The following is a 19,810-nucleotide window of genomic DNA, read 5'->3' as shown; positions in this document are numbered from 1 at the left end:
ATCACCACCTGGGGATAAATCTGATTTTTAGAAACAATAAACAATTTTATTATTTCATATTTATATAGTAAATAGCTTTTTTTTTTAATTCTTCTCATGACAAATGGGAACAAACAGATCTTATCCTGTTGTGCATTTGGCCATTTGATGATAACATCAGAATTTTTGGTAAAACACACTTAGAAAAATCTTGGTTAACTTCCTTAAGAAACCACCTTCGTGTGATTTTTAAAATAATAGGCTGTGACAGACATATTGAAGCCAAATAATTAAAAGTTATTCTTGGAAAACTGAATTTTACCACTGTTATTTTTACTATACTCAGTGCACAACCTATTAGCTACACCTTGCTAGTACTACATTCACCCCACTTTGGCCTTTACAGCTGCCTTAAATCTTCATAGCAGAGATTTCTCAAAATCCTGAAAACATTCTTCAGAGATTACTTTTATTCTTATTGTACAAATGGATGAGATTCTCATGGTAAAGTGAAAAAAAGATCCAGGACAGAAAAAGCTGCATTATGCTGGTCACACAACTTCAGCTTTTTGCAAGAGTCTGCACAGACAGCATGCTAATGCTAAGCTAGCCAGACAGCATATGGTACTAAGAGAAGAGTAATCTGTGTCCTAGTTTGAAAAGCAACTTGTGTTGGTGTGTTGGGCTCAGGGATCACATTCACATAAAAAAATAAATACATTTTAATGTTTTTTTTTCGTTTGGTTTTTCTATCTTTACATTTTATTTAACCATGAGCAAAACCTTCCCCGTGGTTTGTCTTTTTAAACTCTAAATTACTTTAAACTTGTCAACATTAGGTTTGACTACTGATAACACATCATGAAATAGAAATGATATGAATGAGAGGAGTTTGCACTGTGACAACTCAAAGTCACTCCATGTTTCAAATTACAGCATGTGCAAATATTATTATTTTGTTTACTTTGAGGAGAGTCAGCGTAACCTTTCAGTCATGACTAAGTAAATTTGTAATATTTCTGAGTTTGTCCCAAGTTATCTGATACATCTGTCTGCTCAGTGACTGTGATTTTTGGTGGATACCCAAGAGGGAGATAGTCTACAGTTAATGGCAGACATATCCATATGACTATACTTTTAGGTTGAGGATAATTTTCTTTAAAAAAAAAATTATATTGCTTAAAACAATGTTCATAGAAAGTCGGAATTTTAGCGCAGATGCCAGCACAGGAAAAAAAAAAGTAATTTAGTAGTTCAATATACCCATTTACATTTTTACTGTCAGCTGAGCGTAACTACTTTCTTTGGATGGTCAAAACTTTTTAACTTTCTTATCACTTTATATTGTTTCATAACGGTGAAAGTACCTGTGCCTGCATAGTATTTGGTGCAGTTTCCATAAGTAATATCTTCTTGTCGGATATCAAACTGTGGCAGAGCAATAGCATCCATTTGCACAGGGTCTCCTGTCTGCCACATAAACTGCAGGTCATCTGTTGTATAACCAACTGGAAATCAGGAGGGCACAGATACAGAGATAGAAAAACAGTCAAACACAACAGATATATATATAGTTTAAGCCCACCGTTACCACCCTTCCAATGAACATAACAGTTCAAATGCATGAAGCCATCCAGAATATGATACATCTCAGCAGTCAGGTTTGGCTTTACAGGGTAATGGCTTCAAGTTATGTTGCTTATTTAAGTCTAACCGCTTTGTAAACAAGATGCAGTAAAGGCATGTCAAGCTCAATTAGCTATGAGACTCTCACAACAACCCTAAAATATGATGATTTATTCGACTGCACTGAGTGTTCACCACTGGAATTGGCTGCGAAACACAAGCAAAATGCTCTCATTTACCCCAAAACCAACTACTTTACAAAAACAACAACTATATTCCCAACTCATAAATACTGAATGTCTAAAATATCAGCAAGCACATGTGTATACTGATGAGATACTTTAAAGAGTTGTTAATTTAGGAAACTTACAGCTTTCAAGTTGCATTTTACACTTCTGTGTGTCCATAGGGAATAAGGTCAGATCAAGCGGACAAGAAAGGGTGATGGACAACCTGTCGGAGGAAGAAGATATTTTTTTTGTTTATGGCTGCTTTATTGTATTCATTGCATATATTATTGTATACACTTCACAAGATGAAACTCTAGATTACACTGGAGTCAAGGGTTTAACTGAGTGATATATTAACATGGAATAAAATGGTACATGCAAACATACAGACAATTCTCTTTGGAGATGACTAAAACAATCCCTTTGAGTCTATACATTCACATTTCTATTGGTTACCCAGTTTTGTGTTACATGGGGGCCTAGAACCTATTCTACTTGTTGTAAGGTAAAAGGCGGGGTACAAATCTGTTTTCCACTAAATCTTGTGCATGTAAACAGTTTTATCTTTTGAGTTTCCACTTTTACAGTCTTAATTACTGAAAAAAATAGTTTAAAATAAAGTAAAGAAGGACAGAAAACACTGACAAATGTTTCCAGTATAGACTAAAATAGATCAGAGTGAATTTGCAGTACTTCAGGTCATAGACACAAATGATCCATGATTAAATACATTGGCAGCACTACAGGTAATAGTTCTATGCAGCTGGGTCAAAAATTATTTAATGTGCTCAGTCTACAGATGTGCCCACAGCTACATAATATAATTTTGCACTTTTATGTAGTCTAATATTGAGAACACTAAGCAGTCATTTGGTTACTATTAAGGTTGATGCTACATTAATTAAGTCTGAAATTATGCCAAATTAGCCAGCTGTTTGTTCAGGAGAGGCTGTTTTGCTCTAAATAGTAGCAAGAGGTGTCTCCTTTTTATTTGACATAAAAGCCACAGTAAAGCCTAAAAAGAACAGTTAGTGTTTTGACATAATATGAAAATCTTAATGGTCAATTGTTTCTGTATCCAGGGATACAGCCCTCAAGGCACACACAACCAGGTAATAACTTAGAAGTGGGTATTGATAACTGGTTGAAGTATTGATAAGTAGTGATAAGCCATGATTGCCATGGTTCCCTGTAGTGTGGATGGAAGTGTAGTGAAACTGTGAAGAGACTATTCATGAAGTCAGATGCATCTTTTGAAATGTGTTCGTTTCAGTGGTAAAGCACAACTTTTATTTTGAAGGCCAATGTTCTCCGATTCCAGTTTGTGCCACAATTGTGCAAGTTTTACTACAGGGTGGTGAATTTGCAGATTAGTCAGTTTCTTCCATGGAAAACACAAGTGACCCTGATGATCTGCTGGTGGCCAAAGCAGTCACAAAGGGGTATCTTCATTGCAACTGATTTCTCGTAGCAAAATCCAGCAACACCTAAGAACCACTTGCAAACCAGTTAAAGAACACACATTTCTTTCATAGCAAGCGGAAGTTGTCAGGGAATCGCCAGCCAGTCTCTAGGCTCTTGGGACTGAGGCCTAACATGGTTTACAAATTTCTAAATATTCCACTATGAAGCTGCCATTATGAAGTGATTACTTTTGAAGTCATGTAAGTGTTTACATTCTTTGTTCTATGGCCAATAATAAACTCTCATAGCCTGAAATACAGCTTAATGTATACTGTTTATAGAAAGCTAGATGTGAGGTAACACCCTAATGATCCCTTTCAAATACAAGATTTAATAACTCTAATATCTAGCATATTGGACTCAATTGTTGGAGCTGGGAGGCTCCAACAATTGAGTTGTGACTTCAAGATAGGCAGGGTGACGCTACGCTATCCTTTTTTTAAAAATTAGTCTCTAGTTATCAATGCAGGACACAGAACTGACTTTTAGTGCTTTGTAGACGTTTCTAATTAGTACTTAGGCACCAGCCACCGCTTAAGTGCAGTATAAATGGATAACACTCAAACAACCAAATGAGCTCCAGTCTCAATAACTAGATAAGAGAAAACTAGACAGGACATTTGAATTGCTGTTCCTTCATTCCTTAATTGGAGTCAAATTATTTGAGTTGTTGTATGCTTGTCACCGAATATTTAGAAATGCAAAAAACCCAACTGCTAGGTAGTAAAACAGAAAGAACACATTTTATATTACTTTCACTAGCTGGGCCCACGTCCTCATTTTAGGTTTGACAGCGTATTAGTAGATAAAGGTGAATGCCGTGGACGTGAATTGAGCTGGGGCTTGGGGAAGGCCACGGAGGGCACTGGTGGTGGCTCCAGGACCCCGCAGATCCCCATGTACTAATTAGAAGTGAAGAAGTTAAAGAATTGAAAGGAGGGTGAGGAACGTAAACGAGTATTAACAGGTTGTAGAACTGGGGGAAACTACATAGATAAGAACCAGGAGGAGCGTGTTTGGAGGCGCAGTCCCACTCCTGAAATTCTGATACTTTATCTCCAATTGTTTTAAACTGCAGGGATCACAGGGCTTGACCCCAGATCTAAGTCATAAAACAACCTCATAATTACTTGAAATAAAGATCAGCTAATATGGCAAAAGCATCAATACACCCTGTTTAAGCCATTTAGTAAAAAATATAGAATGCTATATCAATATCATAAGCTATATGTTTTGGTATCATAAATCAATGCTGGTATTGATAAAATATTAGTGAAGATCATTCCTAGACTGTATGAGATCTGTTTGCAGACAGAATCCTTTCTACTTAACTTAAAGTTCTGGAAACTACTTATGATATATATTTTTTTCATTAGTTTTAAAACTTGAAGATTCATGATTTATGGCCCAAACTACAATTGAGTGGTGCTGTCGAGAGGACTTTTAACCCTTTAAGACCTACCATAGAACCAAGTTCGCCAGAGCTTATATTATATTTTTACATGCTGTGGAGCCATTTTTGGGAGCATTTCAAGTTGCTATACATCAATACAACCATTACAGCCTAAATTTTAATAATATGTATGCATTAAGTGCATAGTAATTACATAAATTGCAAGAAAGTGCAATAAACTACAAAAAAATTGAAAATCATTTTTGTTTTTTTAACATATATTTCTAGTTAGAGAAATTTAAGAGGCTTATCCCTCAAAACTGTAAATGCAAAAAAGTTGCACAAAATAGTTTCCCACCACAGGAAATTTATTTTGAGTGTCTTCATAGTTTTATTTTTGAAATACACCAATTTTTATATACTGCAGGAAAAACGAAAATAAATATTATACTGCAAATTTGCAAAAAAGCAGCATATGCATCAAAATAAACTATTTCCAGCAGTGCAATATGAGTCCTAAGCATCCCAGAAATGTCACTTCCGGTTTTGGGCAGGTAATGGCGGACATGCGATAGTTCACGCTGACGTCTATTCCAACGTAGGAAGTGGTATGAACAGCTGATCGGTCGGCAAAGGGTGTTTCTGGAATATTATGTTTTTGTTACTGCAAGCGCTTTTTATGCAGTTTTTGCAAAGCTATATGTGGAAGGAAACCGTGACCTAGGACAAGCTGATGGCATAAGATGTAAGTACAACTCCTCCGGTTTCATATGCAAAAAGAATTATTGCGCTAGCTTACGTGGTTGCAGTTCTACAAGGATTTAAAAGTAGTTGCGCAAAACGGAGCATGCCCGCTCTGACCGGTTTTAAAGGGTTAAATTAAACCAGATACTAAGTCATAGCAAAATTTACAGTAATGCTGCATTTCCTGGATTATTGCATATCTGATGAAGTGACTATATTCAATGAATCAAATAAGACTGAACGACATTTCAAGTACACTGATTAAAAACAAGTTTTAAAAAAAGTAAATAAATTACCTCATACTGATTAGGACATCTCCATTACGGAAGATGAAGAGGAGAATATTTTCTTGGGTAACATCATGAAAGTTGGCGCTCTTCTCATTAGCGAAGAACAGGTCGGGTTTCCAGAGACATTTGAACATCTTGGGATCAACAGTGAGAGAATCGGACTTGAAGTCGTCTGGCAGTTTCAGCCTGGGGTCATTCCAGCGCTGCCGCAAGAAGATGTTGACTCTGTAATCCTGTTAAGTGTAACACCAGGCGAGTACAAACACAGTTAATGTTACTTCCATGTAAACTCAACTGGACACAGTTTGGGTGCTTTCACGGTAAATGATGCCCAAAAGGAAAACTCTCTAAATGGAATAAATAAAGCATATGCTAATCTTTCTGCTAACATTTTCTGAAGCTTTAAGGGGGATGGTACAAAAAGTGCATTTTCTGTGGGAATGAATGAGATGCTTTAAAAGGGTAACAAAAACATTTTTAAGCCTCCTATTATTCCTTTGAATAATGAATAATAACATATAGATTACTTAAAGTGCAGAGTGACAGTTTACATCTGCAACATAATGCCTTTAAAGTGGTCAACACACAAGAAACTGCACAGTCCAAGGGTCAAATGTTATCAACACAGCAACAGCAAGTACCTCATTAGTGCACATATTAGTAAAATGTCCACATTCTTGATGGTGGGAAAGTATCACTGTGAGCTTTGGGACACATCTCTGTGCACACACTGATGGTGGGCCTCAAGCTGTTCTGGGAGCAGGTGAGCTATTAAGCTGAGGTTGAAGACAGATGGTATGTCAAATACAATGGCTGAAATATCAGCTTTGCGTGTGTTCAGTCTTGTGTAGGAAATATGCCTTAAACGTACCTTTTATTCTTTTGTTTTTATTACTTTAAACTATATTATTATTGACATTTTTGTTATTTGACATGGCAGCTTGTTTAAATCTAAAGTAAAGTCAATGAGAAACCATTAGAACTTGAAATTTTTAATAACTCAATTTTAGCATATGTGCATCTACTGCAATTTAAAACATGTTAGTATTTATTACAAGGGAAAAAACTACCCATGGCCATTGCATCATTTATGTATTGCAAGTGTAATGTCAAAATTATGGAAGTCCATTTCTGCCACTAAAGAAAAAGAAAAAGGATCCATATGTCACAGGCTGGGTCTCTGACCCAGCGCTCTGAGTTTATTTTGTATTTGTCTCATTTTAGATTTGTGATTAGTTTGTGTCATTCCTATTTAGCCTTAGTTAAGGAAAGGCAGTTATTATTTATTGTTTCCTTGGTTTCTGTGTTTGAGTTCTTGTATCGTTCATCACGTGTTAGGTCTGTTAAGCTTGTTGTCATGTCTAGTTTCAGTGTTTCCTGTTTTATTTTGAAGGAGTTGTGTGTTCTTTGTTCATTGTATTTAGTTTCACTTCCCCTGTCCTGTCATTAGGCTCATGTCAGTCATATTCCTCCTGTGTATTTAAGTCCTCTGTTTTCAGTGTGTCGTTGTCAGATCGTCTGCTTTGTTTTCAAGCCAAGAAGTTGTGTCAAGTTTCCTCATGTCAAGTCCATGTTCCTGTTGTAGGTTTTTAGTTAATTTAGCTCACCCAGTTTAGGTTATTGTTAGCTTTGCCTTTTATTTACAGTTATTTTGCCGGCCTCAATAAACGGCTCATTTTCTGTTATTCAAGTCATGTTTCACATTTTGTTTTCGTCTGCATTTGGGTTAGTTAACTACAGCCCTGCTGATTGTGACACCATAACTCGAAATTTCGAGTTATTTGAGTTTTTTATTTGAGTTTTTTATTTGAGTTGTTTGAGTTATTTTCTCAAAATTTTGAGTTATTAACTCAAAATTTTGAGAAAAGTAACTCAAAATTTCGAGTAATCTACGTGAATGATGTAATTTCCTTGTTACCCGGAAGCTGAAGCCCTCAGGTAAAAATGCTACAGCTAAGCTACCGGCAATATCAAAATACAGCAGTTCAAATGACATAAATAGAATATACGTGTTTATCGACTACACAAATCTGCCAAGTTTGGGCCAATAGAAATTCTGATATGATTGTGACACGTTGTGTGTCACTCACTTCTCACATGGTTTGGCACCTAGCTAGCTGGTGAACATAGATATCGTTATTATTATTTCAGCCAGTACAGAGATGTCAATTAACGCTAAGCAAAAACAGTTAAATTGTAGATTTTAAGGGTTATTTGTGTCTTTTATGTAGCCCAAAACAAATTTTAACTTTACTGAGGAATTTTCCACTGTCCATCAGCATTTATACACTCACTTGCCAAATCATTAAGTACATGTGTTAAATTGCCAGTGTAAATATTTTATCTAATGGCAGCAAGTCAGTGCATTTAGGCGTGTAGAGTTAGTCAAAGAAAAAACTGCTGAAATTCAAACCAAGGATCAGAAAGGAGATTTAAGTGACTCTGAGCCTTTCTAGGTTGTTGTGCTGCTCTGAGTATTTGAAAAACTGCTGGATTTGGATTCTCTCACACAACAATCTCTGGGGTTTACAGAGAATGGTCCAAAACATAGAAAATCTCCAATGAGCTGCAGTTCTCTGGATAAAAATCCAATGTTGATGCCAGAGGTGAGAGGAGAATGAAAAGACTGTTTTAACTGGATAGGGAGGCAAAAGTAACTCAACCACTATTTAATAACCAAAATATGCAAATAGGGTCAGAATTTGGCATAAACAGTTAAGGAGTGGCCCATATGATGCATTATTTTCTTTTGAAAGGGGAATCTTGCAATCAAGCTGTTGATATCTTATTTTATAAGATGTCATTTCTATACAACCACATTTAGACACCTGTGTCGAACTAGTCCTTGAGCTACAACATGAATAGCTTCTGGTGGCTCTTCTCTGTCTGAGGGAGACACGGGCCAATTCCCACACCTTTTCCTTCTCTAAAAACGAGACAAGGAAATATATCTTGCTTCTGGCTCACAATCAAGCTGCCAGTACAACATTCGATTCCAGAGAGATTTAACACAAGAACTTTCTATAATCACCGAGGGAAACTAAAGCTGAGAAGCAGTAAAAAAAACAACATATATAGCAACAATTTATTCCATCTCCAAAGAAAATTAGTCATTGTTTTCTAAAGATTACAATCATAATGTGAAAATAGGTATGTTAAATATAGTGAGTGTTTGGTGGAGGGAGGTGTGAATAATGAAAGAAGGTTTCCTGAGATCAGATACCCCACAGAGTGAAAAATTGAGGGTAGAGGTGACCAGCTGTCTCTTCCTCCTTCTGCTAGATTTGTTTCAAACCTTCCTCGCTTTCATTCAGTTTATGCCTTGGCTGGGTGTCCAGGGGGGAAAAGGAAGAAAGGAACAAGCTACCATTTGAGAGTTGTGCGTTTTTCTCTTCCACTTTGTCTTTCTGGGCTCTTGTTCTTGCTTTCTTGACCCTCCCTTTTTGTCTTTGCTGTTATGGTCTCTTTCTTCAGATTATTCCCGCCATTTGCGGTCTTTATTATTCCTTTGCTTTCATCACACTTTGAACCATCACACTTTTTAATTTTATTCCCGCTTCCTCTATCTTATTCTTTTTCACTACTCAATTTCCTCATCCCTGTCTTCCATTATCTGTCTTAATGATCTCTGGCCTCCTACTGATTTAATCTTCCTTCTCCCATCCATTTCACTCTACCTTTGTCTCTCTCTCTCTCTCTAACATGGTGTCTGTTTTTCACACTTTCCTTCACTGGTCAAAACTTTTTCCTCGAGGTCTTTGTTTTCCTCAGCTCTTTCTTCCTCATTACCCTTCTTCTTTGTTTGTTTCCTCCTGATGTGTTCATTTTCTTCCACCATCTTTGGATCCTGTGATTTGTAAGGAATTTCCACTTATCATCCTAAGTGGTCTATAATAGAGTGAAACTCTTGACTGGAGTATTTTATAAGCAAATACACACTACCTATCTGCTGCCAATTTTTTCCCCGTGTGGTAGATTTTCAAGCAGTGCCAGCTCCAGGATATATTATCCAAGACTTTGTTCAGAGTGCCATGACTCATAAAAGTGAGCATGATGGAACGCTTAACCCTGCTGAACACTGATCATTCTTGGACATTTGGTTGTTTCAATGGCAATACAGCAAGGTCCATGATTTGTTGGACAAAGACGAAGACATTTGTGTAATTTTGTCTCTGTACATCACCACAGTGTATTTTAAATATAACAATAAAAATGTGGTTGCCGTGCAGACTTTAAACTTTAATTGAAGGGGTTTTTACTAAAAAATGTTTAGGAACTAAAGCTATTTTTTACATAGTTCTCAAAAACAAATTGGAAAATTGAGTAACAAGCAGTTTAATGGCCATGTAAGGCCAGTTTCCTTGATATTTTGTGAAAAATTGAGCAACCAAATGAGAGATGTCAAAAAGATAACTCACAACTTAAACTCCTGAATAAGAAGGTCAGATTAGACTTTGCCAGAAATAAAAAGCGCCTGCACAGTTTTGACAAAACCTTTGGACAGATGAAACCAAGACTACATTTTACCAGAATGATGGGAAGAGAAAAATATAGAGAAGCAACAGCTTACGAGCCAAAGTATACTATATTACCTATCAAACATGGGGAAGGCGATTTTATAGCATTGGCATGAATGGCTGCCAGTGGAACCGGGCCAATAGGGTTTACTGATGATATGACTGCTGAGTGAGGTAGCAGGATTAATTTTGAAGTGTACAACTCTGTACTTTTTTCAGAGATTTATTCAAATGCTGTGAAACATAGGGCAACCTCTCACGGTGCAAACTAATCATGAGCCGAAGCACACCACAAAAGAAATGCAAGAATTTCTTAAGGCCAAGCAGTGAAATAATTTTGGATGGGTAAGTCAATTCCACCATCTCAACCAAACAGAGATCGCTTTTCTGATATTTAATACAAAACTAAATGTAACATTTGGTGATGTCAGTGGGCTCTAGACTTCAAAGGAGTCATTGACTGTAAAGGGTTTTTATCAAAATATTCAAAACTAATCTTATATTTAAAATTATGTAAGTAAGCCTCTGAAAATGGGTGGTTAGGTATAAAAATAACTGTAATCCCTCAACAGTTAATGCAAAAAGTCTGTAAAAGCCCTTGAATTAAAGCTCAAAATCTGCATATAAATCACATGTTTGATTGTAAATTCACAGTGTTTGTGTACTGAGGCAAAGTTAAGAAAAATCGATGATGAAATAATGTCTCTTTGTCAAAAAATGATGGACCTAACTTTAGGTTCTGTAACTAAAACAGGATCAGTTATGCAACATTAAATAACAGGACATGGAAGAGGACACTGAAATGCATGTTGGCTGCCACACACATAAATACTGCTAAATGTCTGAAAGAAGGTCATATACATAATACATGTGTCAGCCATAGAAAAACTATAAATTTTACATTTTTATTAATCAACTTTCCATTTGAGTAAAATGTGATTGTACTTATATGGAAAAAAAGTCAAATTTATCTCACAAAAATGATTTATGACAATGTGACAAATCATACTAACGCTAAGTGGGAAGAAGGGTCGTTTTTTTGTAATTGAAACATCCTGGATTACTTTCAGTAAAACACACATGGAAGAATAAAATAAAACTGTTGATTTTGGTAATTTGTGACATTACAATGTTGAATGATTGGATATATCACACCAGGTGAACCAGACTTATTAGGAACTGGAAATTTCCATTTATTGCTTTCTAAGTGATCAAGAGTCAACCCAGCTTCGTCCTTGAGTCTAATCTAGTAATTAGTATTCAAACTGCATTTCTTGATCAGCAATTAAGCCATCAGATAAATGAGGCATGCAAAACCCAGTCTTCATAATGATTCACTGCTAAATGATCTAATACCATCTAGAAAACATGCTCATGAGTTCTCCCTAAAACCTGTTGGCCAAAGCAGTTTTCAGCCCTCATTCACTGCTTCTGATTGGCAGAAGTATTGATTACCAATACTATCAAGCTGCAGCAGCAAGTCCTTACCATGGTTGTTTCTTGGATTGAGCCAAAGCTGTTGATGAAAATGTTCACTCTATCCTCCACAGGAATTCCTGGATTTAGAAAGAGAAAGAAAATTGTCATTTTGAAAACTGTACTCCCTGTGTCTAATAACTGCTTCGCCCATGTCTCAAAGCAAAGCAGTTATCAAGTACTGCGCCTGCAGTTTACAATACATTTGTTCTGTAAATCCCTGTAAATGCATTCCTAAACCATACATATTGTATAGTGATTTAATTAATTATATTAATGGTCAGGTTTTGTGAAAGGCCCAGCATTGCAAAATAATAAAAATCTTCTTGCCAAGCTCACGCTGTAAACATTTACTGTATATTGGCACCCCTCCCCACTCAGCCTTTTGCATAAACTAATAAAACTGTTGATGAATGCAGACTGCTCACCCTGCTTTGAATAAATTATTTCCTTTGATCTGTTTACTTGAGGCTCACAAGTTTCACTGGATAAATTCTACCATGCAGGTCACAAAATTAATGCACAAGTTATGGCGTGTTATAGAGCTCACATTTTCTTTGCATTAATGTAACAAATCAAACATGAACTTGAATTAATATTCAAAGGTAATGCTGCTATTACTATATTCTATTATTCTATAGGGCCCATAAAAGCAGCATGCCATGTTACAGCGAAGTAAAGCATAAGGCATAGTTTAGTTCTTAATTTGGGAGATTATGATATGGATGCTAATGGATGAGGATTTCAGGCCACCCTGAAATCGAGAGCAGATGTTTGGCTGCTGGACCAGTCGGAGGGAGTGAGGGAGAATGCTAAGTCGGCTCACTACACATCAAACATTAAGTCCCAGATACAGCTCCTGGTGCCAAGTGCCAGAGCAAGGAAACTACAGATCCACCTGAAGACTGGGGAGACGATCAGTCAGACAAAGAGGCCACCAGCCACCTCTTTGTTATTTTCATGGCTGTTTCTGTGAGACAAACATAGTACTCCCAGCAGTGTGATGTGTACAGTACACTATAAACACTGACGATTGAAGTTTTTTGGGCTTTGAAAAATGAAAAATGAAAAAGAAATGACTGTACAAAGGTAACAGATGAGGCATGCTTCCACTTCAAAATCAAATTTTTACTCGTGCATTTGTCGTAAGCTAGCTTTAGCAATTTTGATGAATCTGATTCCTAACCTTAGACAGATTTTAGAAATATCGACTTGTCCTATGCACGAGTGTCTATTAAAATCTGTCCATGCAGCAGTATCTGCAAGAAATCAACCCGGGAACACAAGCCTTCTGTAACTGTTTAAGCACAAGTTACATTTGCAAGGGAATGCATTTTGATTAATGCCTCCACATTCCTACCTCCAGCATTAAACTCTTGCACGTGCACGTGTTTCTTTAATTAGCATGACAGCACTGCAGCTAGAATGTAAATTAAAAACGAGACAGAAACAGATAAAGAGCAGAAAACCTGCCTTTGAAGTTGGGCCTTATTCTGGGATCATAGGTGATCAGTAACCTGTTCAAGATGTTGCTGGTTGAATTTGCAGGGACCCGGGCCAGATCCTCAGATGACAGCTGTCTGCAAATAAAAAGACAGAGAGAGAACTTGAGGCACGATTACATTAGCAGGTCAAATTCCTGGCAGATGAACAGACAAAGTGCACAGCGCACTCACTTCTACTCTGTATACTCTTTGATTAAACTATAACCTGGGAGAGCTACCAGTCTGGGATTAAATTGGCTTTTAAGATTTGGACCACCAAGGAACTGTTAGACTGAGACAATGTTTAGAAATGAAATGTGCTGCTATTATGGGATGTTTCCAGATTATGACTGAGGAAGTTGACAAGATCCCTTGGGCTAATGGAAGACTTTTCTCAACATGCTGAATTTTGAAATATTTGCAGTGTTCATCATCTCAACATGTTTTCATACAAATATATGTGATTGAGCAGTAAACACAGGGCGGTTTAAGTTGTACTGACATTTAATTATCCATAAATAAAACATTTGGGTATGTGAAAAATTCTAAAGGATGCATTTTAAAATCATTCAAGGGTTTTTTAAGATAAATGAGTGAAATGCTTGATCAAAGCACATATTATGCACTAGTTCAGTAAACAAGCCAATAAGTAACACACTGAAATGATTTTCCCCTGAATGAGTCAATCTGCCGCACAGGTGACAAGTATAAATGACTTGTCAAGACAAATAATCAGTTTTTGTGTTATGTAGTTCTTTTTTGTTTAAGTCTACTTCAAATGTTCCTACAAAATTGAAAAAACACCAACAACATGATGACAATCAGTCAAACATAATTTGTTTTCATGTGCTTGACAAATGAAAAATACAGTGGGACAGAGAGAAAAGGACGAGGAAGGGATCTGGCAGGAGAGAAAGGGGAAACAAAAATCCTCCTCCTGGGTGGCAATGAATGCTTCTGCCAAAGAATTCCCCCTTCTCAATACATATTATTATGTAAACCTTATCATGCACTGAGGATGGGCTAAAGTGCTACACAAGAATGCTGCGCGGTGTGTATATGTTCAGCGGTTCCCCTGATCAAAGTAAAACCCAATTCCCATCCGCTAAACCGCTTTTTTCCCTCCTCTTTTTTTAGGAGACCTTCCTGACAATCTCAAGCACAAGAGCTAAACTGGAACCAAGTGCTTTAGTTGATCCGCAAAGGCATCTGCAGCATTAAACACGAAGCATGTCATACAGCTTCCACTTGCCAATTTTCTACATCAAACAGTTTATCCCACATTTCAAGACTTCATTGTAGAGACATTTGTTACCATTTAAGGAAGAAGATGGCGCAGCTCTACATTACACATAACTCAGCGCGCAGGACACAATTACGTTACATTCCTTTTGTGATCTACAGTATTTACGTCTATAGTTTAAACCATAACCTGAGAATCACCTTTTGGCATGCATTGAAGAGGCAATGACAAGCTGAGATCTATTTATGTGTATGGTGGAGAGACTGGAAAGTAAGATCCATCAGGTGTAAAATAGACAAAGTCGGCCATGCTTCAGCTCCATGCTGAACTGACAACATTGGTCAGGGTTTTTCCTACAAAGGGTAATTGTTGTCCACCCCTAAGATGTTTTACACCTAAATAGAAAGAAGGCACTGTAATAGCCATTCATCCATTTTCTTAACTGCCTAGCCTAATTACAGTCATTGAGGTGGGAGCACTTGGTGAAAATCCACACAGGCACAGGAGAACATTAAAACTCCAAGTCCTGGAGCAGTTTCAAACCCAGAACCATCTAGCTTTGAGGTGCTGGTGCTATTCAATGCACCTTCATAATATGATTTTTCAAACCTACGTTCCTGATTGTTCTGCTGTTAGGATAACAACCATTTTACTATCTGTACCCACATACTCATTTTAGGTTTGACGACATTTTTAGTAGCTAAAGGCAGATGGCTTAAACATGAATTGAGATGCGGTATTCAGATAATTTATCTCCAATTTATTTACCAAATGGTCAGAAATATGCTTCAGAACTGAAATAAATAAATGCAAGTTTGTGTTTTTAATGGATTTAATAGACCAATACTATAATATATGTATATAGAAAATGTTTTATATGACGTATCGCCTCCTCTACAAAGGACAGTAGTTCCCCATCTGTCTATTGGCTCCACAAGTGTCCGGATCTGCTGAGGAACTGCTCTCCATTCCTAGATGAGTGCACCATACATGTTGTAATGGTCACTGGCCATGGCTGCCTCAGATGAACATGTTGACTGACCATTTTCCTGTGGAGCTGACCATTTTCAGTGGAGAAAAATCATATAAATGGTATCCAAGGAAGTCTCTGCATACGCTCCTGATCCAAAAAGTAGAGGTGGGCACTGTCCTGACAAACTGTGCCTGCCTCAGCACAGAGCAGGCTGTTTCCATAAGAATCTCCGACTAGTCAAATTTCCACCAAGAACAGTTAGATCCGAAGACGCTCTCATGGACATGTAAGGCTGAAGAAACATCATTAGCAAGAGCTAATGCTGATTGACTGAAACCAATCAAGCAGAACCAAATTCTACTCATAGAAAATGTTTAGGTTTTCTAAGAGATTAAAGTGAATGGATTTAAAACAGAGATTGCAAACAAATTTCACAACGACAAAACGTACTTCTTTATTCGACTTGTATACAAGAAAAACGGATGCATTACTGTGTATAGAGCCATCAAGCTAACATGTGTAGTCAATACGCCAGAGGCCAATATGACACAGCACGATGTTGTTTATTCCACACGGTACTTACGATGGACAGTAAACATGCTTCCCTTTCTTCTTTCCTTTCTTTGTTCCTTTTTCTTTGGCAAATCCTCCGTCTAAGCAAAGAAAGAGAACTAGGAGAATAATGGCGAACTTCCTTGTGCCCATTCTGGACCTGTGTAAAAGAAAAATAATAATAATAAAAATTGTGAATAAAATGAATATATAAAATAAAAATGGAGGGACAAGAACAAAAGAAGAAAGCTTTAAATGATTTGAAATTGTGAATCCAATGATTTTGGTTTTTGTTCCACAAATTCAGCTGTTATGTGACAGTAATTAAATGGCTTCCTTGTTGGCTAGAGCTTAAAGCTTCAGAGCTTGTTGTTTCCTGAACACTGCAACTTTGCCCCTTACTCTTTTTAACATTATTCATATTTGCTCTGAATGCATGTCACAAACAGTAAATGTCTGAAATACAGATGAATCAGTCTGACAAGGTTTAATAAAGCAGAGCAAGTTCAAGCATAAATTCAATCACTGAAGCATTGCACCTGAATAACAATGGTCATTGAGGACTCGTCCGCTGAATGTGACCTTTAAAGGATAGCTGAAATAAATATCGCCTACAATGTCCTTCAGTTTAGTCCAGAACTTACATCAAAAAGGCTCAATAGGACTTTTTTTCCAAATGTATTTTTTAGATTTCAACAATCATGTTGAGATTTCTAACCCTTGGAGTGTTATGACCAACACTCCCTGTTGGTGTCATTTCTTACAACATAATACTAAAGTGAAGGCAACTAACAGATAATATGGTCCTGTGTATTTGCAGTAACAAAACTATGCAACTGCACACTTACACAAACACACAGAGCATTTTTGCATTTCTTGATAGAGGCCATTAATCACCTTGCAGCCACAGTACCTGTGTGATTCATTGTCCATCTAGAAGTGTTGCCCTTTCATTGCATTGGGATACTGAGACCAACAGCAAGGCAGCAACACCAGCTTACAAACACACACTCATCCAAACATATATCTTGTGTATTAACTGAGGCCGTCTAGACAGAAATACTCTCTGTCTGTCTCTCTGTCCTTGTCTCACTGCCTTGACCCAGCAACTCCCTGTCTACTCCTTGCCTTCACATCGATCATCATCTTCCTCAACAGAAATCCTTTCCTGAGTGCACTGAGAACTGTACAGAGTACAATGCCTTTTGGCTCCATGCAAACAAGTTGCCCAAACGAAGACAACATTGGTTTATCGATTTGGAAGATTCCTGAAAACCAGAGGGCTGGATACTACTCGCCTGGCCAGCATAACGTCAAAGCAAATCCACACGTCTCAGATGGCAACAGCTGGAGCAGTGTCAAATGTTGGACTTCACAACTCAGCCACATTTTTGAGAAACAATTTCTTATGCAACCTACAAATTCTCTATGCAATCTTCCCCTTTGCATTTCTGTAGGTGAAATCTCAGCTTCTTTCCACATTCTACCTGATAAGGAGAAGGATGAAGCAGAGGCAGGTATACAACTAGTATGCATTGCACTGTAGCGAATAAAAGAGTCTGAATATTTGAACATATTTGAAATTCTTGATAGTGCTGAACATTATCGCACTGGTTCATAATATTTGTTGGGATTGTGAAAGCTTAATCCTTATGCATGTGTCTTCTTATCATAGTTGCATTATTTTGTCTTTTGAAGCGTGCACCTATACAACTTGAAGCGAGAAGTTAGTGATCTGCTTTTGTCAAAATATATCTATTTTGACATCTCTTTTGGATCCCAGTCCCAAAGTGGAGCTCAGAGAAGCCAGTCGATATAAAATTGTGTACAATCAAAATTAAAAAAAAAAAAAAAACAAACACCAAAACCCTCAATCACGTGTCCACCCGACTGATATTAACGCATAAATGTGAGTTCAGCTGAACCTATAACTCGACCTTGGCACTGTCTGACTCATCTGTGTGCCACCACTGAAGAACATTGCCCTAGCTCTGTTTTACTAGGGGCAAAGTTAAAACGGCAGAGGCTTTGTCATGCAACGGCTTACAGTGACTCAAGCGGGCTACATGGTTTGCCCTACGGGTCATGGGATAATAAACAATTAAAGCCAATCTGCCACTAGAGCAGAGTGTCTTTTTTTTTTTTTTATGATTAGGGACATTAAACAAAACACCTAAAATTATTTCTGCCGGGAAGAGGGTTTACATTTAGGTAAATAAACGAATATTTATTTATTATATTAATATTGACGATATAACAGTCCGGCTATGGCATTTGGTGGAACTGAGATATGTATATAAGTATAGGTCATATTCCTGGTAATATCACCACTTAAAACTAGATTATTTGCTATTTTATTACTGCTTAATCCAATAATCCACGAGGAAAGGCCTCAGATGTATTCAAGAAAAATACCGACATGGAACCAAAGCCATAAATCCGCAGACTACCGGGGCTCTCACAACCTGTGGCTGCACGTCGCATTCGGTCTCTTTCTAACAAGAGAAAAGTAAGTAAGAGAGGCTGACACTCGCCCGAAGCCTGAGCATCAGAAGAGCAGAGGATACAGCGACCACCATGACGGGGGTGGGTGGGGGATGCAGAAAGAAGATGCCAACACATATGAACACGAGCATGCGATTTCACTACATGCGAGCGCGCGCTATGAACATAAATCACACAAAGTCATCTCTCGCGAAACACGGCACGCAGTTCTGCTTACCGTTTGGCTTTGTCACCTGTCAATTCCTCAGAAATCTCGATCCACTCAAGCTGACTGTGAAAACAGTGGTTAACAGAGCTTCCACGACCATTCGCTCCCTTTCTTTTCCATTCTGTTTCCGTCTTCCTGCACTGAAGCGATTAGTTCAATTGGTTTGAGGGGAAAAGTTACATCTCGGCAAATTGCCAATTTTTTCTTTTTGTTGTTGTTTTGGTTTCCGAGCCCGTTTGTTGTTATTTTTGAATCAACGTGTATATGGCTGCTGCCCTTTCGCCTCAGCTTGGGATGCCCAAGATGGAGGCTTGCGTGTACCTGTCATGCAACATGCGCAGTAGCGGCTGCACAGAACTGGAGAGCATCATTTCCATCAGCACCACGGACAGCCGCTCCCCGCCTCCACAGCCACAGCCGCTGCTAAACGGAGACGTGACGTGACGGCAGGAAATAAAAGCTCTCTTTCACGCGATAGACGCAAACGCATCACTACTTATGGCTGGGACTGAGTGGCATTTAGCAGCAGATGGATGAAAATAGAGAGCGCTTTATTAGAAATTATGAATCCAATAAGATACTCAAGCTTCTATTTATTATGTATTATGTAGTAATAGACTGTGTGGTAATCATGCGCCGTAGTATGACCTAGACTATTTTAGATGTGAGATAAAAAGCTGATTGTTTGTATATATGATAATGTGACTCATTAAATCAGTGACAAAGAAGATAAAATAATATAGTCTGTGTTTCTATTATCCAGATAAAAATGAGGACTGCTTTAATTGCATAATGCAGAAGTCTCAAACATATTTTAGTTTGTAGGACACAGAGCAATCTGATCTCACGTATTTTGGTGTAAAGAATCACAAACTCATTCTGAAGATGTTCATATTTCATAAACATTTACATTCCCTGCTTCCACATCCTCAGCTGCTGCTAATGTACACAATAGACGTCATGCAGCCTTATATATTTTGAGTAAAATTTTCATTATTTCCACATTAAGGCAGCCCACTGTCGATGCAAAACGTATCACCACAGTGAAATGCATTGGCACAGCGTCTTGGCTTAACCATCTTTGGTGTGGTATAGCAGACCACTGGTGATGTCAAGACGTCAGAGT

General features: G+C 37.6%; 1 protein-coding gene across 1 annotated transcript in view; it reads right to left on the bottom strand.

Moving 5' to 3' along the window:
• The window catches only part of glrbb (glycine receptor, beta b), a 31,111-nt gene extending 12,034 nt beyond the window's left edge, over window positions 1-19,077 (bottom strand). The window contains exons 1-7 of the mRNA XM_006798855.3: window positions 18,694-19,077; window positions 16,003-16,131; window positions 13,193-13,299; window positions 11,732-11,799; window positions 5,733-5,959; window positions 1,976-2,058; window positions 1,347-1,487 (exon numbers count right to left, since the gene is read on the bottom strand). Of these exons, the coding sequence (XP_006798918.1) occupies window positions 1,347-1,487; window positions 1,976-2,058; window positions 5,733-5,959; window positions 11,732-11,799; window positions 13,193-13,299; window positions 16,003-16,124 (748 nt within the window). The 5' untranslated portion in view covers window positions 16,125-16,131; window positions 18,694-19,077. The remainder of the gene's footprint in view (window positions 1-1,346; window positions 1,488-1,975; window positions 2,059-5,732; window positions 5,960-11,731; window positions 11,800-13,192; window positions 13,300-16,002; window positions 16,132-18,693) is intronic.
• Between the last annotated feature and the right edge of the window lie 733 nt (window positions 19,078-19,810).

This window comes from Neolamprologus brichardi, chromosome 2 (genome assembly GCF_056152115.1).
Source record: "Neolamprologus brichardi isolate AB-2024 chromosome 2, ASM5615211v1, whole genome shotgun sequence".
Lineage (NCBI taxonomy): Eukaryota > Metazoa > Chordata > Actinopteri > Cichliformes > Cichlidae > Neolamprologus > Neolamprologus brichardi.
This window is presented reverse-complemented; position numbering and strand designations above follow the sequence as displayed.